Source organism: Lycorma delicatula, chromosome 10 (assembly GCF_047948215.1).
Source record: "Lycorma delicatula isolate Av1 chromosome 10, ASM4794821v1, whole genome shotgun sequence".
NCBI classification, from domain to species: Eukaryota; Metazoa; Arthropoda; class Insecta; order Hemiptera; family Fulgoridae; genus Lycorma; species Lycorma delicatula.
The window spans coordinates 90,521,931-90,549,532 of NC_134464.1; the positions used below are offsets into that span (position 1 = coordinate 90,521,931).

General features: G+C 29.0%; 1 protein-coding gene across 1 annotated transcript in view; it reads left to right on the forward strand.

Moving 5' to 3' along the window:
• The window catches only part of unc-5, a 789,148-nt gene extending 773,744 nt beyond the window's left edge, over positions 1-15,404 (forward strand). Inside the window, exons 16-19 of the mRNA XM_075377583.1 lie at positions 4,510-4,704; positions 6,307-6,404; positions 8,874-8,975; positions 15,233-15,404. Coding sequence (XP_075233698.1) covers positions 4,510-4,704; positions 6,307-6,404; positions 8,874-8,975; positions 15,233-15,404 — 567 coding nt within the window. The remainder of the gene's footprint in view (positions 1-4,509; positions 4,705-6,306; positions 6,405-8,873; positions 8,976-15,232) is intronic.
• The last annotated feature ends 12,198 nt before the right edge of the window (positions 15,405-27,602 follow it).

The window sequence follows — 27,602 nt, forward strand, 5'->3', positions numbered from 1 at the left end:
CCCCGAGAGAGTATATCGGCAGGATTCGAAGGTAATTCAATATGATGCCACTTTGCATTAGAAGTCAACTGTTGAATTTCTGAAACTCGATTGGCTACAAACTCCTTCCAATTGGTGGATTGACCATGAATCCAATGGAGTGAAATCATGGAATCAGAATATAAATGAATTTCATTGATTTTTTTACATTTAAAGCTAATGTAACTTGATTGAGTAAACATGATAGAGCAAACAAGCACAGAGTTCAAGTCTTGGAAGAGGCATTTGTTTTAAAGGGGCAACTCGTGATTTGGAACACAATAAATTACATGAAACCTTATCATTACAGTAAGTAATTCTAACATCCGAAACCCTTAAGAGATGCATCTGCAAATCCATGGAGTTGAAAGGATTTGATGCTACTATCAATGCTTAACTTTACACATCTGTCAACATTTATAGAACTAACTAAACTTAATTGATTGTATAAAATTTGCCACTGCGATAGTAAATTATCGGGTAAAGTATCATCCCAATTGCACTTGACTTGCCAAAGGCTTTGCATAAAATGTTTGCATGAAAATATAATGGGTCCAATGAGACCTAATGGATCATAGATACCAGAAGTAATTGACAAAATATGTCTTTTAGTGAATATTTTAACTTCCTTTTGATTGATTTCATAAGTTAATTTATCTAAGTAATTATTCCATAATATACCTAAAGTACGTATGTTTTCATTTTTATTTAATGATATAGGTGTATTCAATAGTATAGTATCATCAGTTGAGAAAACAATATTTTGACAGTTGGAGAAACACTTATGAAGGGGAAAGCCATACTGTTTTAATAAGTTACATACATCAGTTTTAATTGCTTGATTTCATGTATACTATCAGCTCCTGTAATAAGGTCATCAACATAAAAAATCATGAATATGGCTCTGCAGGCATTAGGAAATTGATCAATTTTATTTGGCAATTTGAACTAAACAACGAGTAGCTAAAAATGAGGCACTAGTTGTACCATAAGTTACTGTTCTTAAGGCATAATGCTTTAAGTCTTGTTCAGGGTTTTCACGCCACAGAATTCTTTCCAAATTACTATCCCTTTGAGTAACTAGAATCCGTCTGTACATTTTTGTGATATCAGATGTGATAACATAATTATGGACTCTGAATCTTAAAATTATTGAAAATAAGTCTTGTTGAACCGTAGGTCCTATCATTAGTGTATCATTTAGAGAAAGACCATTGCTGGATTTGGCTGAGCCGTCAAACACAACTCTTAGTTTGGTTGTTAAGCTTGTTTCCTTGAAAACAGCGTGATGAGGTAGATAAAAAACTTCTGAGTCAGATATCAATAAATCATTTGAATTAAGTTCAGACATATGACCTAGATCTATATTCATTAATAAAATTAGAGTATTCCTTTTTAAAACTAGGGTCTTGAATAAATTTACGTTCTAAAGACAAAAATCTATTTTTGGTGTTATTAAGAGAATCACCAAGTTTGATGTTATCTGATTTATGAGGTAACGTAACTATAAATCTACCATCCTTATTTCTAATTGTATTTTCTATGAAATTCCTTTCACATATTGAGTTATCATGAGAGGTTTGTTTGACTAAAATAGGTTCTTCTACTTCCCAGAATTTTTCTGTCTGTGATGAAAGAAGTTTATTGTCATTAAGAATGAAAAAAGAAGAAACGGAATTGTTGCGTGTAACATTTAAAGGAAGGTTTCCAGCTAATATATATCCTAGTCTAGTTTCTTGTATCAAGGGAAAATGCTGGTTACATACAAATTTATTCGGCAGAATAAGGTTTAGGAAGTACTGTGCACCTAAAAGGACATCAATATTAGAAGAAATGTTAAAGTTTGGGTCCGCAAGAAATAAGTTTTCAGGTAAATTAGGATGAGATGAACAAGATGATTCAGCAGGAAGATTGTCAGTTAGGTTTGGTAATACAGCACAATGTCTAATGTAAAGTATTCATAGCGAGAGTATAGTTTAACTGTGACACTTTAATTTGATTGACATGAGTTATTAATTCCAGAAATTGGAAGATTATTTTTTGTTAAGGTTAGCCCAAGTTTATGAGCAAATTCCATTGTGCAGAAATTGGTTTGACTGCCTGAATCAAGCAACACTCTACAAGTCTGATAATTTCCATGTTTGTCCACAGCAGTAGACAATAGAACATTTTTGTTTGTTTGTAATTTTAATGCACAATAAGTATTATTTTCAGGATCAGAGCTAGATTTATTAATTTGCTCTGTATGGATTAAGGAACAATGCTTTTTGGAACATGTTTTACATACATGCTTATTCATACAATTATTAACGTAGTGACCTGTTCGAAAATAACTAAAACAACACTTATTCTGGACTAAAAATCCTTGCGTTTATCTACTGTTAAATCAAGAAATTTTTTACATGTATATAAATAATGATCGGATTTACACATAGTACATCGAATAATTTTTGAATTTGCATGGTAACTAACTAAATTTCCTCTGTAAGTTTTATTTGTATTGTTATATATCCTTTGATCTTTAAAGGGTTTGTTGAATACTTGTTTGTTAATAGAGTAGGTGTTATTTGATTGCGAATTATACTCAAATTTAGCTGTAACATTTTCAAGTATTTGTCTTCTATTATTAAGAAACTCAACAAAATCTTTGAAATTAGGAAAGTTTTCATTAGAAAGTCTTTCCTTCCAATTTTTGCAAGTATTTTTGTCTAATTTTGATACTAGTAATTGCATAACAATGAGCTCATAATGATTTACAGGTAGATTCATTGCCTCCAATGAACTTATACAAAAATTAATTTTATTAATAAAATGATCTAAATTATCTGCAGATTCTTTTTCAATGAAACCAATTTTTAAAATATTTTCAATAAGATGAACAGAGATTATGTATTTATTATCAAATCTTTTTTTAAGAAAATTTAAAGCAACTGAATGGTTTTCCCTTGTAATTGGTAAGTTTTTTATGATATTAAGGGCCTCACCCCTCAAAGATGACTGTAAGTAATGTAATTTTTGAATATCAGAAAGGTCATTTCTAGAATGAATTAAGTCATTAAATGTATTAAAATAATGCTGCCATTCAAGTAAATTTCAACTAAAACATGACAATTTAATTGGCTGTAAAAACTGCATTTGATTATTAATAATTGGTTTAATATCGGTAACGTTTGATTTATCAGGAGATTTTATAAACATTTTATCTAACAAAGATTTTAATTTACATTCTATGTTACATAGGTTATTTTCAGTTTGTATTCTGTCGTCAGTCCCATCATCATGAACAACTTCCAACTGAGACTGAATGACATCATATTTAACTTGTAATTCTAATAAATTTCGTAATTTTATTTGTAAAGAATATAATTAATTTTTTGCGGGGTTGAAATTATCATCAAAGGTGTTTATTCGTGTGATTGATGCCTTAATTATACTACGTTTTTTAATAAGTTCCTGCTTATTAGTCTGCAAATGCAAAGTCTTACTATTGACTGATTCCTCGTCAGTCATTTTGAATTTAATTATATTAAAATAAATTACATTAACGTAAACATTAATGATAATAAGAAATTAGACATAATAATAAGAAAAGTAAACAAATTAATTAATAAGATGAACAATGGATTACGCATATGATGATGTCGATACTCGTAGCTTGTAGATTGTCGTATTCATAGATAGTTGAACTTGGTCGTGATATATTTGTCTAGCCAAAGTGATGTAGTTGTACGTGCTTAAGATTAGACTCAGTGACGTAATATATGAAAACCACTATCCAGTTCAATCTGGAAATTTCCGACACATCGATTCCAATAGAATTAGTAACAAACAAAGAAACATACAATTTGGAAATCACAGTTACATATCACTAAAATCACACTTTTATAGTTAAATTTCACTGCATATAATGTTTGTACGCAATACAGTTTTTGGAGTAGCTTGTATAACTATACGAATGAATGTCTATACGAATTAAGTCCATTTTGAAGCTTATAATTTAAAATTGAATACGTCGTATCGAATTCGTTACTGAAGTTCACTATCCGGCCCGGAGGACCAAAATATGTATGTCATTAGTTGGAGATTGAATAAGTAGACAAATCCATATTGAGTTTATGTAGTATTTATTTTTGATTAAGTATACCTGGTAGTCTTGTTTGTTGTAGTTTGATTTCAATTTAGTAATAACACATTGAATATTAATAATACATACAACATTTGAGTATTGAAGTATATTGAATCTAATTAACGTAAATGAATGATTGAATAACTAAATGCATTGTATGTTACCGTCCCACTACACCATCTTACAACGTGTGCCCACACCGCAATTGTAACAAAGAAGTGTACACGTCTGGTCAGCCCTAGCGGCGTGAAATGTAACTACAACAACAAGCTAGCATTACAATATTTTGAATAAGAAAACATGATATTAAAACTTAACAACTACTTTATTTTTCTGATATTTTAAAAATATCTTTATTTTTACAGGAAATACCGTTTCAACATGTGTGGAACTCGACTCATACTCATTTACATTGTTCATTTACCCTTGAAAGGACTGATAGACTAGCAACTAATGTGTCATTCAGAGTATTAGCAAGTCAAAAAGGTTGTCAAACACATCGACAGATGTTCCGTGTTAATGCTGAACTTACAACAGATTCTTCTAATTCATCATCATTGGTAGATATTTTAATTTAAATTATTACTATAGGTTTAAGTAGAGTTGAGTTTAATGTTTTTGTAAGTAGTAATTAGTATGCCTTGCATAATTTCACTTATTTTACAGAGTAATTTTAAAATATTGATCCACATTGTTGCTTTAATATACCAGGTATACAAAATAGAATATTATGGTTTTGATTTGTTATCATATATCTTGATTGAGGTGTACAGTATTGGTTTAAGGCTAGAATCAAAGAGAAAAAGGACAGTTTTAGATGTACAAATAGTAGATTGATTCTTATATCTTTCAGCTTTACAGAGCAACTAGCAAAGATGTGGCGACTCCTAAACAAAAAGCCTTCTATGCTTTGCAGTTTATTAAAGTGAATTTGTAGTTACAGTATGACATTAATGCCAACAGTAACATCAGCTTATGGCAGAGTTGGAACAGTACCATCTGCCATTGAAGATGGTCACAAAAACAACTGAAAATGTCGTTTTCAATGTCAATTTTTCAAAAATTGAAATAATTTTTGGAAAATGTTTATTATAAAAATTTATTTTTGATTGTCATTTCAAAAGTTTATAAATTAAATTATATCACAGAGTTTTATGGACAGAAACATAGCGTTTATTGTGTGTTCTGTTATGTAAAAGTAGAGCAGTTGAAATGATATATAAGAACACTAAATCAGATGGTCTGTAGAAAGTTTAATGTGATCTTCCGAGCGATAATAATATTCAGTAATAGTATAATCAGTTTGAAATGACTAAACGTCAGTCTGTGTAAAGAAAAAAGTACAGGACAACCAAGGGTCTCTTGAGAAAGTGTTGAACATGCCAGGGAGTCTTTCTTGCATTATTCTAAAAGAATTGTTAGGAAAACCAGCTGTTAATTAATAATGCAGATGATGACAGTGTCAATGTTTTAAGGAGACTGTTACTTATGTGTCCGTACCATTTACACATAATAAGGTTTTATAGCCTACCAACTACATTGTGTGTGCCGACTAAGCAACAAAATGTTACAGCATCATGATGATGACATTCTTGATCATATTGTATTTAGTGTTGAGTCAACATTCTTAGTGGAAAAGTTAATACACATAATAATCTCTATCAGCGGGGAAAAAAGAAATCCCCATATTTAGTTTAGGTAGCATTAGACCTGCTCATCTTAATCTAATTTTCCTTAATCAAGTATCATTCTAAAATCTGGATTTACATCTTGTAAAATTTCACTTGATTTGAAGACCTTTTTTACCCACATTTTGTGTGCTGTGGAGCTTGATTAGTACAGATTAAACTTGAATAATATTATTTATCTGATAGTATTTTTGGACAGTTAGGAGTCTGAAGTTTTTTATTTCACCCCTGTTAAAAGATTATTAATTAAATTATTTTGGTTAAAGAACTGTTCTTATAATTTCAGAAAAAATGTTTACTTCAGATAAATTTTGAAACGTGTTAAGTTACTAAGATTTTTTATTTATTTTCTTTTTGAAAATTTAAGAAACAAAAGGAAACTTTAAATTAATTGAAAATGTAAATATTGTTTACATTTTCAAAAATCCCATTGTAATTTTTTTATATACCTTTAATTTATTATTATTTTTTTAGACACCTGGAAGTCCTGTTGTGACAAAACCTTGCAGAACTGTAACCAGCAGTAGTGGATGCGGTTCAAGTGTAACTACTTGTGATCAAACACCGTTTAGGTTAGTAATATTTTATTTTTATTACTTAAGTTAATTTGATTATTATAAGTTATTATAAGTTAATTCTATTTCTTAGAATTAACTAATGATTATAAACAAAAATTAAAAGTTTTTGAAGAAAAATTTTCCATTTATGTTCTGCTTAAAAAGTGTTTTTTTTTAAATTGTTTTATCAAAATCTATTTAGCTGCAGAATAAATCGGTGCAAATTTTTAATTAGCTCCTAATTTCACTACTGATTTTTGTTGCTGTTGTGAACTCTTTGGTAGAAATTCTATTGAACATGATTTGACGGAACATAACTTTGTATTCTGTAAAGTGGTTTTTTATATATTTTTTGTTAATTTACTGAAAATTATTATCTGCTGAAGTAATGTACATACAATATTAAAGTCAAAAAGCCAAAAAAAAATTAAATAATTAATTTAGCAAAATTGTATTTTTGCTAAATAATATATTAAAAATAAAATATTTTTTTTATATTATATTTTATTTATAAAAACAAACCAACATACTTGGCGTTTATAGACCTAGAAAAGGCATTTGATAACGTAGACTGGAATAAAATGTCCAGCATTTAAAAAAAATTAGGGTTCAAATACAGAGATAGAAGAACAATTGCTAACATGTACAGGAACCAAACAGCAACAGTAACAATTGAAGAACATAAGAAAGAAGCCGTAATACGGAAGGGAGTCCGACAAGGATGTTTCCTATCTCCGTTACTTTTTAATCTTTACATGGAACTAGCAGTTAATGATGTTAAAGAACAATTTAGATTTGGAGTAACAGTACAAGGTGAAAAGATAAAGATGCTACGATTTGCTGATGATATAGTAATTCTAGCCGAGAGTAAAAAGGATTTAGAAGAAACAATGAACGGCATAGATGAAGTCCTACGCAAGAACTATCGCATGAAAATAAACAAGAACAAAACAAAAGTAATGAAATGTAGTAGAAATAACAAAGATGGACCACTGAATGTGAAAATAGGAGGAGAAAAGATTATGGAGGTAGAAGAATTTTGTTATTTGGGAAGTAAAATTACTAAAGATGGACGAAGCAGGAGCGATATAAAATGCCGAATAGCACAAGCTAAACGAGCCTTCAGTAAGAAATATAATTTGTTTACATCAAAAATTAATTTAAATGTCAGGAAAAGATTTTTGAAAGTGTATGTTTGGAGTGTCGCTTTATATGGAAGTGAAACTTGGACAATCGGAGTATCTGAGAAGAAAAGATTAGAAGCTTTTGAAATGTGGTGCTATAGGAGAATGTTAAAAATCAGATGGGTGGATAAAGTGACAAATGAAGAGGTATTGCGGCAAATAGATGAAGAAAGAAGCATTTGGAAAAATATAGTTAAAAGAAGAGACAGACTTATAGGCCACATACTAAGGCATCCTGGAATAGTCGCTTTAATATTGGAAGGACAGGTAGAAGGAAAAAATTGTGTAGGCAGGCCACGTTTGGAATATGTAAAACAAATTGTTAGGGATGTAGGATGTAGAGGGTATACTGAAATAAAACGACTAGCACTAGATAGGGAATCTTGGAGAGCTGCATCAAACCAGTCAAATGACTGAAGACAAAAAAAATATATATATTTTTGAGGTATTAAGTAATTGAAAGCATCTCTTAAATAGTTTACTTACTGTATACCTGACCAGTAAAACTGCATTTTTAAAACTAACATGACTGTTGATGGATTTTTTTTTAGTCCTGACAACTTTACCATAATTACAAAATATTTTTCAAATCCACTATGTAATTTGTTGTTAGGTTATCATCTTATTTATACAATGTATTTTTATTTATGTGGTTAAATTCCAGATGTAACAATTTCTGAATAATGGTATATTTCTATACCGTGTACAGTTATAACAATATCTTGAAGAGACAGTGATCTATCTTTCAAGTAGTGGATTTTCAATCCATAATTCAATAGTCTTTAAATTTTATTTAAATTGTGTTTATTCAAACGCTTTTATTGTAGAATTATTTATAATTTTTACAAAATTTAGGATCAGTAAACCCTTATTTAATCTAACTTTTCTTGTAGTAGTACATTACAGCAATTTTGTCTTTCAGTGCAACAACTCTTCTTTAATTGCATTAAAATTGACTACATCTAATAACACTGTCTGTTCATCCACTGTGCACAATCTGTTCTTGGTATAACTTTACACTGGCATGAAATGAAATGGAGCAACAAATGTCTTTAATACTACAATAACTCCAATGTAGCAAATTGTATAAAACAATTTTTAATTTGACTGCAGTTTGCTTAAGCATGAATTATTTATATTTACTTCTTTAAGTAATTTATCTTTTTTAGATACTTCCCTTATTAACATGAAATATGAGTGTATGTAAAAGAATAAGTAATTACAAATTAATTTATTATTGTCTTATTTCTGTAAATAAGAGAATAAACAACCATTTTTCTAACCAGAAAAAAATTTTCAGGTTTAGCCGATCATTACGTAAACAGTTGTGCCAATGTTTAGATCCACCAAATTCAAGAAGTAATGACTGGAGAATGCTTGCCCAAAGGCTTAATGTTGACAGGTAAAATTTAATTTTAATTAATTAAATTAAAAAAGACATTTATTAATTAACCAGCCTTTTATTAAGAATTGTGTCATTACATTGTTTATGACATAACATTTCAACAGTACTTAATAAAAACATACAAATACTATTTTATAAAGCATGATTTTAATTTTGAACTAATTTGTACTTTAGAAACAACAAATAGTGCTTGCTTAGAAGATTTGTTTTTGTATTCATGTGTTGGCAACAGTAATACATTTGCATTAGTTTTTGTGTAAATATCAAAGTAAAATGAATGCAAAAATAAATAGCCTCATAAACTGTGAAATTAGAGCTGTAATTCATTTATTATCAACAAATAAATAAATCTGCTGAAATCCACAAAAACATTTTCAATGTTTAAGAATTAAATGTTATGTTTGTAGATAAAGTTTGAAATTGATGTTTGTTTCAAGAAGGCAGGACAGATATTTACAACAAAGAATATAATGTTCTATAATTGTAAATGGTTTGTTGGAAAACTTGAAAAACAAAATTCAAAAAACGGATGCTTTACATTTTCACAATTGTCACATGAATTTCCAAACATTTTACAGTCTGTGATTTACAAAATATTAGTTGAAGATCTGGGTTAGAGAAACTTGTCCATCAATCAAATGTATGCCAAGAATGTTGAACATGGATGAACAAAAGAAAAATATTTTTGTTGCAGACACATTTTTGCTTGACCACATTGTAACTAGAGATGACACTTGGATATCGTATACTAATGCTGAAACAAAGTAACAATTGATGTAGTGAAGACATTCAACTTCTCTGATGCCCAAGTTTAAACAAATATGTTCAAATAGGAAGCTTATATCCACTGTTTTTTTAACAACAAAGGGATATTGCTTATTGAGCTCTTTGATTGTGGGAGTACTGTAAAAGCCAGTACATATGGTGAAGATAAAAAAAAATTTCAATGTGCTATTCAGAATAAAAGACATGGGAAACCGTCCAATGGGGTTTTGTTTTTGCACAACACTTCACCGCATATTGCAAATAATGGTTCAAGAATTAAAGTGACTTCACTGGAAAATCTTCAAACATCCACCATACAATTGTGAACTCCTACCTTGCAATTATTACATTTTCCTCTGTTTAAAACAATGGCTTGTATTCCAGTGGTTTATATTGAGAAACTGAAAGACAAAGCAATTGATTTATATTGGTGTATTGGTGTTTTCCAATAATGAATAATAAAGCTAGTAAAGTGGTATAAAAAAAGTGTTGCATATTTAATGTTGTCTATGTGGAAAAATAATATACTCGTGGGTGTGTGTGTGTGTGTGTGTATATATATATATATATATGTAGAGAGAGAGAGAGAGAGAGAGAGAGAGAGAGAGAGAGAGAGTGAGAGAGAAGAGATGGTAAAAGATACATCTCTCAGCCTTGTTCTTGCCTCAGTCACGATGCCATAGATGTGACATTTCCATTGGTGTACTATTAACCTAACAAAACATACGAACAACCCAAAATATAGTCAGATCTTAAACAAGACTGAATGACTACCTAAATTATCTGTCGTAAACCTTAAAACCCTCATCAATAAACCAAAACCACCTTAATCAACCAAAAGAACAGCCCGAACGAAACCCTAAAGTAATAAACCCCTTCTGCAACTCTCTCAATGATCAAATATTTCATAAAACCCACCACAATGTCCCATTTGGCCTGGTTCTTCCAATTTTCTCAGAAATCTAATGTAGACCCAATAATATCAAGCCTACATACATATTACTTCAGTTCGCTTTAGGTCATATCTCGCACACTCATAAAATACATGGTATACATCATCCAGTAACCTACAATGAGAGAAAAAACCTGGCCAAATTGAGCCAATCTGTCCCTAAAAACACTGTGCCCCGAAAGAAATTATTACATATTTAATTGGATATACTCAAGGCACTCCACAAACTTTTAACATCAGGGAAGAGGCCATGCATATAACATACCCTTTTGCTGCCTAATCCCACCTAGCTTGCCACAATTCAAAACCACTTTGATTAATCTCTTTCAGTTTTTCTGAAGCCAACTCCCCAGACTTCTTAGCAACATAACATTTTACTGCCTCTCAGACACTAAGATATGTATCGGCTAGATGCTAACAATCACCAAGATTGTCTCTCGAGAGAGATTGTACGATAACCACTGTAACTGTTGGGCCCTCAATAATATATCCCAGTAACTTTTAAATTTCATCCTACCTGCCCATACAGGCACAGCATACAACTTAATCGTCTTGCTATGCCTTTGTAAAGGAAACTAATGGTCTTAAAATTAAGGCCCCCTAATTAGGAATGCCCACTCGTCGAATTCCAAAAAAGGCATTACAAACCTTTTTTGCAACATATTTCAGGTGCTCCTTAAATCAAAAAATTTCATCAAGGAACATCACAAGGTATTTGTGAACATAAACATATTTAATTAGATGGCCTGACATTGAAACACGAGGTGGTCTCTTCACAGCCAAACGGCTCTTGACCTCATTGTCACCTTTGCGAAGCAACACATCTATATTACTGAAGTAACTTGCAATTGACTTTCAGTACAGCCCCTTTTTTGCAATTTAAAAATCACAGAAGGCCACCACAGATTGTTAAAGGCACCAGAAATATCGAGGAAAACCCCCAAGACATATTCCGCTTCCTGTTATTAGTCAGAAATGAAACTCATTACATGAGTGTAGCCTTCTCCGTTTCCCTACTGGGGTGGAAACTATCCCCATGAAATGAGGCACCTTCATGCCACACCCACAGATGGTATGCGGATTCTCCCTTTCACCCACCACATCATCGTCCAGCAATAAGTCATTTTATTAGTTTTAATAAGATTTCAGCCTGTCTGAAATCACACCAGACCAGGTGGAGAGAGCGAACAGAAGAACGTGCTTCTTTTGTTTATGTCCTAAAACCTTGCATATGACTCACCAAAAATCCTTATTTCCTTGCTCGTGTACAAACGAACACATGGAATCCCGTTTCGCAATCCTAACCTTGTGAAAGTAGGAACATATTCGTAGTTATTTACCAGCTCTGCCTGCCAGATTGTCCTCTGAGCTGCTATCCACATATGGCAGACTGTCTGCTTTAATGTGGTTAACTCCTGATTCCACCAAAGTGCAAGCCTTCTCGATCAATACTATGTGAATCAAACATTCTGCAGCATCAATGAAAGCTGCCGATAGTTCCACTGCCAGATTCTCTAAATCCAAAACATCCAGACTCCTGTCCAATACACGGAGTCTGATCGAAAGCCTATGCAAAAACGTTTACCAATCCGCATGACTGTGCAGAAAACAACCTTGTTGAACTGAACATTACATCATCAGTAACCCTCACTCAAGCCATTGACGAACTCAAAAACAGTTAATTGACGATCACTTGAATAGTCAACAACTACCTTCCAATCACACACATTGGCAGGAATAAACCCCCTAGCGGTTATATCGATATTTGTTCCATCAAACAACCAATGTCCGTCCATCATCTCAGCGTATGTGTACAACTCTTCAGGAACATGAAAATCTTTAAGATCATATTGAATAAGAAAACTATCAGTCAATTTGCTGCTACTATCAATTGGACTTCAACCAAAGAAGCTGAGAATCTTGCAACATAAAGGTCCAAATTCTGAACATCTATCCACACAACTACATGATGACTGTTAGAGAGCTGCCACAAAAAGACACAATCAAATTCCCTTCTGCACAGAGCAGCGGACGTACTATCTGAACCAGTATAGAACCTCTTTCAATCAAGAAAAGCTGACAGATCACCATAAGGATGTTGCAGAAAATAACAACATTGAAACCCCCTCTTCAACACAATCTCACCCAGTTCAATCTGCACAATGTAAGCACCGTGAGCATTAAGTTGCCCAAATCTAACCATCTAATAAATTTAAGTAGTTATTTACAGCCCTTAGATAACAACCTGTCAACTGAGTGCTTACAATCCTTCCTCAAACGTTTACAATTGACACAGGTTAGGCCTGTGACCATCCTGGCAATACTTAAAATATTGCTGGATGTCCAGGTACTCCTTCATTCGACAAGACATGAAATCTGTAAGTATCCTTCACTTAGTTGTCAAACTCTTAAGAAGAGACAGGCTCACCTCAAACACTCCATGGTAGCGCTCTGCTTCAAACCTACCTGTTTTAAATAGAAACTGACATTCAGACTTAAAAGTCCCTTCATCCATCTTGGTGTCAGGATGGATGTCTTTGTGCTCAGTGTCAGTAAACATTAGCTAAGCTCCAGTCAGATGCCGGTCAATTTCATATATGATTACTCTAGGGCGCCTCTTTCTTTTGGGGTCAACCCTTATGTGAGATTGACCAGCCTTTACAGAATCAGAGATCCCCTTTACGATGTCTTTGTTGTCAGCTATTATGACTAATCCCTTCTTTGTTTCTTTTATATTTTGAATCTCAGGTTTGACCTCTTATTTCTTAAAACGAACTGAAATTCACCCGTAATTTCTTTGTTCATCTTAGTTACCTTACCCTCTTCTTTCATGTTAATGAAAATTACCTTTGGCTGCTTCTGGGACAAACTAGCCTCTCTCTTCTCCTTTAACACCTCATTTTTATGCTTATACTGAGGAGCATTGGCAGGTATTGTCTTTAGAACTGCTACCTCTTTAACCACAACAGGCTTAGTAGCCAAAGCCTTGAAACCTTTGGCAAAAGCTGAAACAATAGCCTTAATTTTTTTTATTATAAGGATTAACCTAGTTTGTACACTCACTGACATACTACGTGCACTTCCTAAAAATGTTATCAATTGATCAAATTGATCTTCAAATGACTGCATCAATGGCATGGAAATACTTGCCTTTCCAACAGACTTAATAAAGTCCTGCACCACATCTAAATAACGGAAGTCCTGAAGCAGAAAGTCCTGATCTGCAGTTCCTCCTTCCCAGAAGAACTAGATGAATCATTTAATCTCACCTCAGGTACTTGCACTATAGGTACTTTGACCTATTTGGACTTACCTACCTTTTTGTCTGATGTGGTTACTTATTAATCAAATAAAACAGTGCCTACTGCACGCACCACTTAACCACTGCCATATCAGCTATGCAAGTATTTAGCTGAGAAAACACATGTAATACCACAAATTACAGTTCTACCCAAAGGTTACAGACCAACGATCCTTATCTTCACTAAGTACCCCTCAAAACCTAACAACGGCAGTGAAGGGCACTTGGTATAAAGTGGGTGCACATACTAACAAAGACACTAAACACAATAAATTTAAATACTAAACTAAAAAACCACTCCTAATAAATGAAAACAAATAACCCCTAAACAAACTCATGTACACAAACAATATGGCTGCTCATATAAACAAACAGCCAGCAGTATGCAAATAAACAAAATGGCCTTAACAACAAATTACAAAATAACTGAAAATTAAATAAAATATTCAGAAATAACCGAAACAGCAAAAACATTAAACAAATTAAAACAATAATAAATTGGTTCAAAACAGTTGTCTTTACTAAATAAGCCCCCCAAGTAAAAAACCCAGATACCTACCTATAGGCTAATAACCTACCTATCTACAAAAAAGTTGCAAAAATATGCCATTTAATAAAATTGGATCGCTAAAATTAAATGGTATATCGATACAAACCCTTACGAACCTAAACTAACCAGTTTTATTGTATAAAACACATTAATTTACCTAAACAATTATTGCCAAAACAAATGTTGGATCATTTCACGCGCCACTCTGTATATTCAAAACACACTGAACAAAAAATGCAAAAGTACAATTTTGTATTAAAAATGAAATAGTTTTTCACAAAACACTATTTATAATATGAAAATTGCTAAGTAACCAAAGAAAAATAACTTTATATTTCACAGATAAGTTAAAGAATGGATGCAGTGTAGCCACAACTTAAAAATATACAAAACATTCCCTGTTTGAATTAATTTGCACACAACTGTAAATATATGCATAATTTGACTATATTTTAATAAGATCTTTTAAAAAGAAATTTTTACAATATTATCTTCCAATTATAAGTTGTAATTTTTATTTCATTGAAAAATCATACTCCACTGAAGTTAAAAAACAATTTTGGCCATACTTTTATACGGTTATTCAAATTGTTTGTAATTATAACTTCCTGTTACCTTGAAAAGGAACAGGCTTTTATGATTTTTTTCATTTGAGGTATTAATTAGTAATATTTATAATATTACAGGTATATCAATTATTTTGCAACGAAAGCAAGTCCAACAGAACACATTCTTGATTTATGGGAAGCAAGACATCGTGAAGCAACAGCTGTAACAGATTTGTTAAATATTTTAAGAATAATGGGACGTAACGATGCAGCAAGTTTAATGGAAAAAGAACTCGGCCCTTGGCTGTGAATTGTTTACTAATAATAATAATATATATTTTTGTTTAATTTATTATTATTATACATGCCTTGCTAATATTATGGCAAAGGCGTAATAATAATAATAATAATAATAATAATAATAATGGATATTTATAAATTGTAATATAATACTATACAATATGTCATTATGTTATTAATTATTTAATATTTAGTTATATGTTATTTGTTAGATTTCAAAATAGAAAATCTTGTTTGAAATGGAAAAAAAAATTACTAATATTGTTATTATCTATTTAAAGAGATGAAATTTTATTATAAATAAACTTATTTAATAGCTAATTTTTATAAGTGAAAATATTTTTATGAAAATTTAGATTTTGTTTAGTTTTTTAATGTTTAAAAAATATATTTATAAAAACCTATTGCAAAATTTTAAGTGCTGTATATCTTGGACAGATTGTTGTATCTTCTTTAAATTCTTCAGATCAGATATAACGTGTAGCATCCTATCCTTGTTTTCTGAAATATAACTACTCTGCATAATACTATTTATTTTTAGTAAATTGTAATGTATAGCTGATGTAATTTATTTGAAATTCTATAATTATTTTTTTCACCTTTGTAACCATATAATTTTTAGATATTTATTAAAAATCATTGCAATTTTAAACTAAATAAAATAAATCATTGATGTATTGAAATTTTAATATCTGATAAATTTTTCATCTTGTACAATGTTTCTGCAAATGAAATTAGAGGAAATTCAAAATTAAAATTATGATTTTGAATTTGTAAAATTGGACTGAAAAAATCAGGACTTTTAAAGCATATTTGGATATATGGTTATCACGTGTAACTATTAATTTTTAACAGTAGAACAATAAATAATTTATTCTTAAATAATGTTATGTTTAAAACCTTAACACGGAAACATGTTAAGGTTTGTGGAAATTTGTCTGTAAACATGACATAGAGTTTTTAAAAGTGTTATATTAACTATGAATTGTTTAATATAATTTGCAGTGACATCATGAAGAAAAACATTGCAATTTTTGTTTTATTGTGTGTATACATTACAGCAACAGTATCACTAAGTGGTGTAATAAAATGAAATGCATTCTCTTAATAGTCTTCTTTCCTTTTAGAAAAATCAATTAAATTTTTAATCTTAGCAACTGTATTGGCTTATTTCAGGAATCAAACTTAGGATTTGCTGCACATCAATCCATAACTATTAATAACTGAGCCATACCAATGTATTTAGAGGAGTTTAATATCCACTCTGTATTAATTATAGATTTTTGGATTTTTAAATTATTATTATTAGTAATCTGTGCGACTGTTTAAATCATTATATTTAATTATGTAATATTTTTTATTAGCAAGTTATTAGTTCCTAATTATTATAATAATTTTTATGTACAATTTTTATTATTTATTATTAATAATATTTCTGTATCAAATATTTTTTTATTAGATTTTAATTTCACTGCCATATTATGTGCATAAATAATAAAAATTACTGTATGTTCTTTTATTTTTCTCTTTTTTAAGTTGTTTAATTTTGGAATACTAAAAAACTATTAGTATCTCAGTTTGTATATTTTTAAATTAATTTATGCGTACATTTTTCTATTGTGTGCCATTTTATATTTGTTTTGTTTACTTGTTGATTGTATACTGATTATTTTATTTTTATGTATTGGTTAAAACATATTATTTTATATGTTTAATTTCCATGAAATTTAATTTACTAACTGTTTATATAATAGAATGTCACAGCTGTATTGAAATAAGTGAATGTGATTTTACAAATTTGGATCATCATGAGATGTAGTTTCAGCCAAGAGCTTCCATAGAAATGGAATCCAGGGTAGGCTGGACAAGCAGTCTCAGCTGGAAGTTTTCATCACGAACAAGCCTCATCCCAGTCTTTAATGAACTCAATTCCCTCAGCAAAATACTAACAATCTCTGCTACAGCATCTTGCATCAAGGAGTCAATCATTTTCTTAAACAAAGAGAGATCTGGCGATGGGAAAGCTTTTTTATCAACCACATCATCTCTACCACCAATATAATTAACATTGACTTCATCTCTATACCAACAGGCGTTGTTACCTCACTGAGAACTCCTAATTCTTCAGAGCACCTAATTGGGGTGTCATTGTTAAGAGATAGGGTATATGTCAAGAGATCTTGACATATACCCTTCGCATTTAAAATTGTAATGTGATAAATAATTTTCTACTCAACCTCTGATGATTTCAAGCAGGGGACGTAAAATTTTAATTGGCAGCTAATGCAACGAAGGAACTGTTGCTTGCCATAGAAGATTTCCTCAAATGAGGAACATCTCTGCTGCCTGCCATGGCCAAGCTCAATGTTATTCCAGTTATTTCGTCAAAGAGTGACAAATGTTCTTAAATAATAATAATAATTATAATAAAATATAAAAATAAAAAAGTAAAAAATAATAAAACTACCAGTAATAATAGTAATGTCAAAAAAATAATTTCCACTAAAGAAATGTCACTTAATTACATTTGACAGGCAGCTGTGATCTGTTTGTACCACAAGAACTGGTCTGCCTGACCAACCTCAACACGTGAGCTCCTGCCAGCTGACCAGACTAACCTCAAAGCAAATTCCCATAGAGACCATTTGACCAAACTGATCTCTTCAACCGGCCGACTAGACTAATCTCCATACAATCAAAGATGACTGTATAGTTTATTTGTAAAAGTATTTTCTAAATTGTTGTTTAGATTCATATAAAATACTCCTAAACATACTGAATACGCTAAATACAAATAACCAAGTAAACAGACTTTGGTACAGTTTTAAATACACCACTGTAGATTATATAGAATTTTTTTTTCTTGTATATGAAAACGTTAATTGTTAATAGCACTGATATTATATTAATAACTTATCAGAAGGTGCACGTATTACGTAAGTTAACCATGTAAGTTTTGTTTATATTCCACTACAACACTATATAATGAAAGCAGCTAATAATTATGTTATAAACATATATAAGTTTTGATCAGCATAGTGTTATGCTGATCAAAACTTTTGTCACATGCATTAATTAAGTGACATTTATTTTGTCACATGCACTTATTTTGATGAATTGTGGTGCAAACTAGATGGACATACAAAAGATTCAGAGTAACGATCAGCTTCCTAATGGAATAATAATTACTTGGCACAAGGTCAAAGATATGCAACAAATGACCAATTTATCCCATTTATAATAGTCAAGCAGTGTAAATGTATGACACATGTTGTGTAAGACCAACTACTGTCGTGGAGCAGAGAGATACCATATTTCTGCATTCCCCTTTTTTCTTTTTTTTTTGTAGCCTGCCAAAGATGTCTCAATAGGTCATATACATCAATATACTGCATATTATGCAGATTACTGTTTTGATGCATATTATGTATAAACAACAGTTATGTTTCACCTTGAAGCATGAATTCTACCAGACGAACTCATCTTATCTCCTGCTTTCCAAAAAATTATACTTTTAGTATTTTTAGGTTGAAGTAATTGTTTTGAATTTCTTGATGTATTTTAATCATTGTTGCATCAATTCAGCTCTGTAGTGATAAAACCAGGTTTAATCACAGCTTACTAGAAACCAGGACCTCTTCTTTTTCACTTATATAATGGTAGAAACATATCATGGTATCCATCAAACTTTACTCGTGTTCATCAGTTAACATTACTGGTATCCAACAAGCACTCAGTTTTTTATAGTCTGATTTTTTCATCATAACTTCTGTACTGTAGATTTAGACACTTCAAGAATCTGTTCATTTAATTCTGTTATTATCAAACACTGATCTGTGCACATCCTGTCTTCAGTTGTTGAAGAAAATTATAATAGAGCAAACTTGGCTACCATTCCTTTGTTCATTGTTAAAATCAGGCCTTCCTTCTGAGAATTCATGGTCCTTTAAGATATTTTGTCAGTAATTAATCTCAAATATAATGACAGTGTTACCAGTACAACATATATTATAAAATTATTTATTCCCACAGTTTGCATGCAATGTATCCTTACTTTTTGGATACAGCTTGGTCTTTTTAATGCATTGTTGCTCAAATCTCTCACTATATTTGAGGTGTTATATTTGTGCCATCTGTATCTTTAAATTGTTGTTTTAATCATTATTATCTAACAAAATAATGCTGACTCATATCAGATATTTTTTTTTTTTAATTTAAACAATATACATGAATGAGTTTAAAGAATATGTTAGCCATAACGCTTCATGATTTGATATATAAGCAGTATAATTATATTGAAATTCAACTATCGTTTATTGCAGTTTGTAAAGAAAATACAGCCTCATCAAATGAAATCGTTCAACATTATTACAGAAAAAACATACATATGAAGCACTTTGAAGTATATTATCCTTAGCATACATGTTAATATAATTAATAATAAACAATTAAGGAGTTTGCTAAGCAAGATTTAAAATATTAAAACTGATGTATAAAATATAAATATTAAAATTGTAATATTTTAAAAATATTTAACACACTTAAAAAAAAAAAATCAGTTCAAAGAAAAATTCAGATTTTTACTGAAAAGTAATATTATATATATATATATATATATATATATACATTATTTTTTTTTAACATTGTTACTTGTTATAATTTATTTAATATATATATATGGTATTGATGTCTGAAATGGACTGCTTAATAAAGGAAAAGGAAGAAAAATAATACTAGTAATAAAGTATTTTTGATACAGTATTTAATTCTACATGTGAAAATTTATTATATTATTGTAAAAAAAAATTATATTTGTAAATAAAATAATATTTATTGTTACTATCAAGTAATATGTAGATTATGTGTATATAAATATAAAATTCAGTATAAGTTATCTTAAAACAAAAATGATCATCAATTTCAAGTTATCCTTGTAATATTTTTTTTCATAAAATAATGTCAATGCAATTGATTGCCTAAGAATAAAAAATGTTAGTAATTGATTTTATTTTTATAAATATATATTATTGATGAAATATACTTCAGAATCAGGTGCTTGTAATGTTCCTAATTCCATTTTTAACTGTACTATAATGGTATTAATTTTAAATTTATATATAATTTTCAGTTATCTGTGCATAATTATACTCAGTGATTTTATGTGTATTATTTTTTTTTGGAACTTTACTCCATAAGAACATACATTTTGTGAAAAATTTTTTGAAATATTTTAGTCTTAAAATATTCAGTTTCTTCTTGAGTGATTGGTATTCCAATTTTATATTATTAGCAGTCTCTATTATTTTTTTCTTTGCAGATAGGCCAGCAAGGACCATGCAAGTATCAATTTTTTCGTTTCTTCTCTTTCTTCCAGAAGTTTATCTCTCGGACAGTTTAGCTCCTCTTCAATTCATTTTTTAGAAATGTTTCTTTTCATCTACAGGAATAATTTAAAAGACTTCCTTCTATATTCCTTTTGATTCAAACAGTCTTTTTTTTGAATTATTGAACTTTTTGAGTTCTTCATTCATCTGTTAAACATCATCCTTGATCCTTGTAGCTCCACAGTTTATTAAAAATCTGTTTGTTTAGATTTGATTGGTTTTTTCAGATTATTTGTCCGTAGAATTTTAGTCATCTTTTTCTTTTTGTTACTTCCAGGTTTTTCATTCTGTCATATATCTCTCTGTTTGATCTCAATCTATTCTTGTGTTTTTCATGGAGTATAGGTCCTTCTTAAAATTCTTCTTTGTGTCTTGAAGATTTCCCATTCTAGTTATTTTTATTGTAAGTTTATTTGTGTTCTAATTTGTTCTTTTTTTCAAGCACTAGTTATCTGTTCTGTTTATACTAATTATTTTTCAAAGATATTTGAAATGGTTTTTAATAATAATTTTTTCTTATTCTGTTTCCATTGTCCTTTTGGGATATTTTACTGGCACTTGTCATCACTTCTGTCTTTGAAAAGGAGAAATGCAAGCCAGGTTTTTTTTGCTATTTTTCTTAACAGGTTAATTAAGTTGATTTGGCTGTAATAATTTTCATATATATATATATATATATATATATATATATATATATATATATATGAAAATTATTAAATTAAATTTATATATTAATTTATGTTTATAAACTTCACAAAATAAGTTACACCATATAATTTTATCTGTCGAAGATTTTCTGTTAAAAATTTTCCAAAAATTATAAGCATATTTTTTTGAACATTAAAATTTATTTTTTGCACTACAGATTTTAATGATTTCATACTTTTAATAATATAATTTATCCAAAGGTAAATAATAATAGTTTGGTAAAGAATAATATGGCATTATTCTTTACCAACAGTGAAAAGCTTTAATTGCAGTTATTCAGTATTTCTTGATAGCATGTTGAATTTTTTGTTTTAAGGAAAGGAAAGTAAGAATTTTTTAGTTTACAAAATTAATTTATTTAGGTAAAAAAATCTGCTTTCTCTTTGCTTTAGTATTTTAAGAATAGAAATTTGAATTTATATTTTTTCCACTAACATAGACTTTTATTGGCTTTATAATCTCCGATGATAATAATAACGGGTTGATCACAAAACTACATAGAATAACAGTTTTTCTACGAGCTGAAATGGCATTATTTAAAATTCAGCAATTAACAGTTGTACAGTTTGGAGAATAACATGCGGTTTAGTAAAAGCATTCTTGCATAGTAATGATAGGGTTACCTGCTATTGATATTTACATAAATTATTATTTAACATTAGTTAGTCAGTGAATAAATATAAAATCATCATCTATCTGCATGAACACTTACGGTGTATGTTTATTATTTGTAACTTAGCTTTACATAATATTCGCAATATTTTTTGGATGGCAAAGAAAGATGTATAAAAAATAACATTGTTTCCAAATTTGTGAACCTAATCTGTAATTACTGAAGATAATAAAAACTAATGTTCAATTTTGTGTAATTTCAAACAGATATCTTAAATTGAAAATAGCTGATAAACTAACAATAATAGTAGTATTCTATATGAAAACAAAGAATAGTCATAATAAATAATTCTTTTTACAAAACAATATTTTTAAAATGTTGTGTAAAGTTAATTTTTTGGGACATTTTATTTCAGCATATAAAAAATGTATTTTCTTTTTGTATTAACATTTTAAGAGTAGGTGTAAATTTGAACAATATAAATGACAATAACATAGAATTTTATCATTTCATCTACCTCCAATATGTTTGGAAGTGGTTTTAGATATAAAAAATCTTCAGCTGAAAAAAAAAAATTGGTCAGTATTTTAGTGAATTTTAAGAATAACAAAACTTGTCACTGTATTCTATAAATTTCATAAGAAATCATCTACTAATTTTAAGATTAAAACATTTTTTATGAAATTTTTTTGCTACAAAATAGAAGGATGAGTTAAATCACTAAATTTCATTAACTACCTACGTCATTTTTTTTGGACATTATAACACTAAACAAAAAAAAAAATATAAAGCTTATTGGCTCCCAAAAATCATTTCTTTCAAATGACATTTCAATCTAATAGTGTGGCACTCAGTATTCAATTGAGCAGCCTTAACCTTAGGGTAATAGTGAATCCTATATAACTTAACCTTATTTATTAAATGAAAATAAGGTTAAGGCTGAAGCTAATGAAAATTAATTAGTTTTTGTAATACTAACTCACAAATTACTACAGTAAATTGAAAAAATATAAATTAAAGATTTGTAAATATTTAATTTTTTTTCATGACTGCCCAAAAAGGAGATTAATGTATTTAGGATGTACGTTTATTTCACTGTAACAGCTCAAGAGCTGACCGATTTAGATGTATCACCCCACGTTCAAATCCTTATGTTACCAGGAGTGTATATGTATTTATATATATGTTTAAATAAATTTAAAAAAATTATACTATATAGAAAATTGTCACCCGCACACTCTTTAATTATACTATATTAAAGAGCAGTATTTGTCAATAGTGTTTTTATTTGGCAGACATGTTCTTTAATTTTTTATATTTATCTCTAGTGTGATCACTTGGTTAATAGAAGTTAAAGGATTACTGTTAAATTTAATTATTTATTATTAGAAGAAAATTAAGGGAAAAATGCATATTTGTCTCAAAAGTAATCTAATATTTTTTCGTAAATGATTTTGTATTAAAAAGAACATTTTGGAATATTTTTATGTAATTATGTATAGATTTTATGTTTTGTTTTTAATATTACATCTAATAATCAAAATAATAGAGAAATAAAAAAAACTAATAATGTTGTGCCAATAAGTATTGCATAAAAAGAAAATGTTTTTTTTTTAACAAAATTTTAACTAATGTTTTCATACAGTGACTTGAAATAAGCACACTTTTTAGGAGAGGATTTAATTGTCTTTAAAAAACAACCCATATATTTAATACTAGAAAACCATGTCTGTAAATCAAAAAAGCATATTTTAATTATGATCATATGGCGATGCAAGGGTGGGTGCATTTTTCACAAATAAATGGTAGCCAGCTTATTCATTGATATATCAGTGTGAAATGAGTTAATATTTCCTGTTTGTTATTTATTGTTACTTTGAATGAAATAATTACTTTTTAAATTCTTATATTATTTTTTTTTTAAAAAAAAGAAAAGAATCCCCATATTTAAGCAAATGCATGTCTTATTTTATTTGTTAATCCAATGAAGATCATCTTAGAAAGAAAGAACCACTTTGTTGTGACTATTGAAATCTATGTGAAGTATTATGAAGCAGTCCATACGTTTTTGTAGACCTGCTTTAGAAATAAAAACAATTTTTCTTTTAATAAATATTCACATGTAAACCTAATAAGCAAAAGTAAGTTATTATTATTAATTTATGTAATATTTTTAACGTGCCAATTTAATGTTTTTTTTATTTAAGAGAGATAGGTGCTCCACATCCTTTAACTTATCCTAAAGAAAAATTGTGTCAATAAGCATTGGATTATCATCTGATGTATTAAAGAATAAAAAAACATTATTGTATATTGTTTAATATGTATATTATTTCCTGAAAAATTATTTGTAAATTAATTAGTGTGTTAGTTAAATATATTAAAATTATACAAAAATGTTTATATTTATAAGTAGTATTATAAAAATATTGTTATTGTTTATACATGTATAAAAAACCTTTAGAAATGATTTTTAAAAAAGAACAGGATCAACTTATACGTAAATATATATATATATTATAATATTGGATATGTAATATGTAACTATAAAAAAAGTGTATAAAGAGCAAAATGGCTCCGCATTCGACAATCAGTCGAAAAAAGAAACAGTTTTAAGACATTGGAAAAAATAAATGTATAGTTTTATGATTAGAATATATTAAAATTATTTCTAACCATTATAATTCAAAACATAAAAATATATATTATACTTTAATTCACTAATTTTAGAAATTAGTAATTTATTACTAAAAAGAAAAAAATAGAATATGTGAATTATTTTATAATAATAATAATAATTTAAAGAATAAAATTATAATTGTGATTAAAAAATTATAAATATTGTAAATATTCATAATTAGAATAATATAAAAATACAGTTAATGTATGGGTATTGTTCTAGATGTTGCTTTTTGTTACACTTTGTTCCTTTGTTTATTTTTTTTTATTTTTGTATAAATAATATAGTTAATCATTTTTATAGGTAGAACAAAATGTGTAATTTGCTTATGCAAGCAAAAAATACATTACTAATTTATATTTTGAATTAATTTTTTGTTTTTGTTAATTTGTATTTAGATAGTTAGTAGTAATTAGTAAAATATGTATGTAAATATACTACTACCTACATATATATTGTAATATGTATAGTTTGACAAGTAAACAATTTTTTTTTATTTTTTTTTATTTTTTTTAAACATCCTTTTATTAATCTGAGTCATTATTTTATATTGCAGTAAAAATCATCACACATTACAGAATAATTTTGTGAAACATCTATAACCTCTCTTTTTCTGTTTAGCCTCTGGGGCTAAACAGTTCCTGAGGTGTGTAGTTGTGGTTAATTGAAAACTGAACCACCAAAAAACACTGGTATCCACAATCTAGTATTCAAATCTGTATAATAGTAACTAACTGCCTTTACTAGGATTTGAACCGTAGAACTCTCGACTTCAAAATCAGCTCATTTTTTGCTATGATGAGTTCACTACTAGATCAACCCAGTGGGGTAAACATCCATACCCTATATGTATTTAGATGTGATTTCTAATCAGAAATTACTCAATTGTACACTTAACATTGCCCTCCCTCAATGATTACTAAATACAATCGGAATACGAGCCCCGATAAAAAATAAGACATTCACAAATCACAATTCAATTTTACACTTAACATTGCCCTCCCTCAATGATTACTAAATAAAATCAGAATACGAACTCAAAGTTTACACTAAACCTTGCACGCCCTCAATGATTACTAAATCCAATCAGAAATGGAATTTGATAAAATGTAACCCAATGAAAAAACACATTCACCTATCAGTTACGAATTTTACACTTAACGTTGCCCACCCTCAATGATTATTAAATCCAATCAGGAAAGGAAAGTCGATAAAATGTAAACCAATGCCTATGAGTATCAAAGTTTGCACTGAACGTTGCTCGTCCTTAATGATTACTAAATCTAATCAGAATAGGAGAGCCGAAAAAATGTAAATAAATGACACACACATTTAACTATCAATATCAAAGATTACACTTAATGTTCCCCGCCTTCAATTATTACTAAATCCAATAAGAATAGGTAAGCCGTTAAAATATAAACCAAACACACATTCACCAATCACTATTCAATTTTACACTTAATGATACCCGCCTTCAATGATTACTAATCCAATCACAATAGGAAAGTGGATAAAATGTAAACCAATGCCAACACATGGTCATCTACCAGTATCAAAGTTTGCACTTAATGTTGACCACCCACAATGATTACTAAATCCAATCAGAAAATAAAAGTCGATTAAATGTAAACCAATGACAACACACGTTCTCCTATCAGTATCGAATTTTACACTTAATCTTGCCCGCTTTCAATGATTACTAAATCCAATCAGAGTAGGAAAGCCGATAAAATGTAAATTAATGAAAACACACATTCAACTATCAGTATCAAAGTTTACACTAAATCTTAAATTTATTAGTTACCATACCAGTTTCACAATTCTATAATGTCTACAAATTCTGTAGATTTTTATTTTAAAAAATGGGGAAGTTAAATGAAATTGTGTAACTATTGACAAACTAATACTCAACTAGTGTCAGATCCATAAAAATGTCATGTCTTTTAAAGCTTATAACAATATATACCTGACTGACCCCAGCCTTAACTAAATTTAATTCTTCAATTTCATTGTCACGGTTCAGTTAGTAGACAAAACTGGTTGGCTTGAGTCTTTATGCTGTAAGCTATTGAGAGGCATAATAATTACAAACCTCAACTTTTCTTCTTAATACGTAGTAAAAAAACAGTTTTTTTCCTTAGCTATAGCCAAGAATAAAGGGAAATGTATTATTACAATTTCCTCTATTTCTCTGTTCTTAGTTACATTGAAAAAAGATTCAGTGAAAACAGCTCATGCATTTAAAAAGAGGCAGTTAGTAGCTTAAAAAACATAACATCTGATCCAGAACATCCTATCAAATAAAATACAGTTATCTAGGAATAATGTACAAAATCACTATTGTGAAGAATCTATAATGATTAGGGTGCACAAATGAAAAAATACAATGAAAATGTTTTTTTTTTTTCTTTTTGAAAATTCAAATAATCCATTTAACATATTGACCACTATGCTAAAAAAATTAAATATAAACCACCAAAACAAAGATAATTTGAACAATAGATAAGTTAAACTTACTACATTAATTTCAAGAATCAATTTTCACAGGATCCGCATCTTCAGTTATTAAATTTTATAATTATTATAAAAATATAATATTTATGATTTGTTAATGTGTCAAAATTGTTTTTTGAAAATATTTTAATTTATTATGGATGATAAATTAATTTTGGACATCAAAATTTACCTTTTCTCAGTTTTCTATGAATCTCTCAATCACTTCTGCACCTGTTCGGTGAAAGCTGAATATTTATCCTTCTTTCTTGCTTTCAGGATCACTAATCAGCTGTTGATTTGTAAATTATGCCATCAGCAGCAATC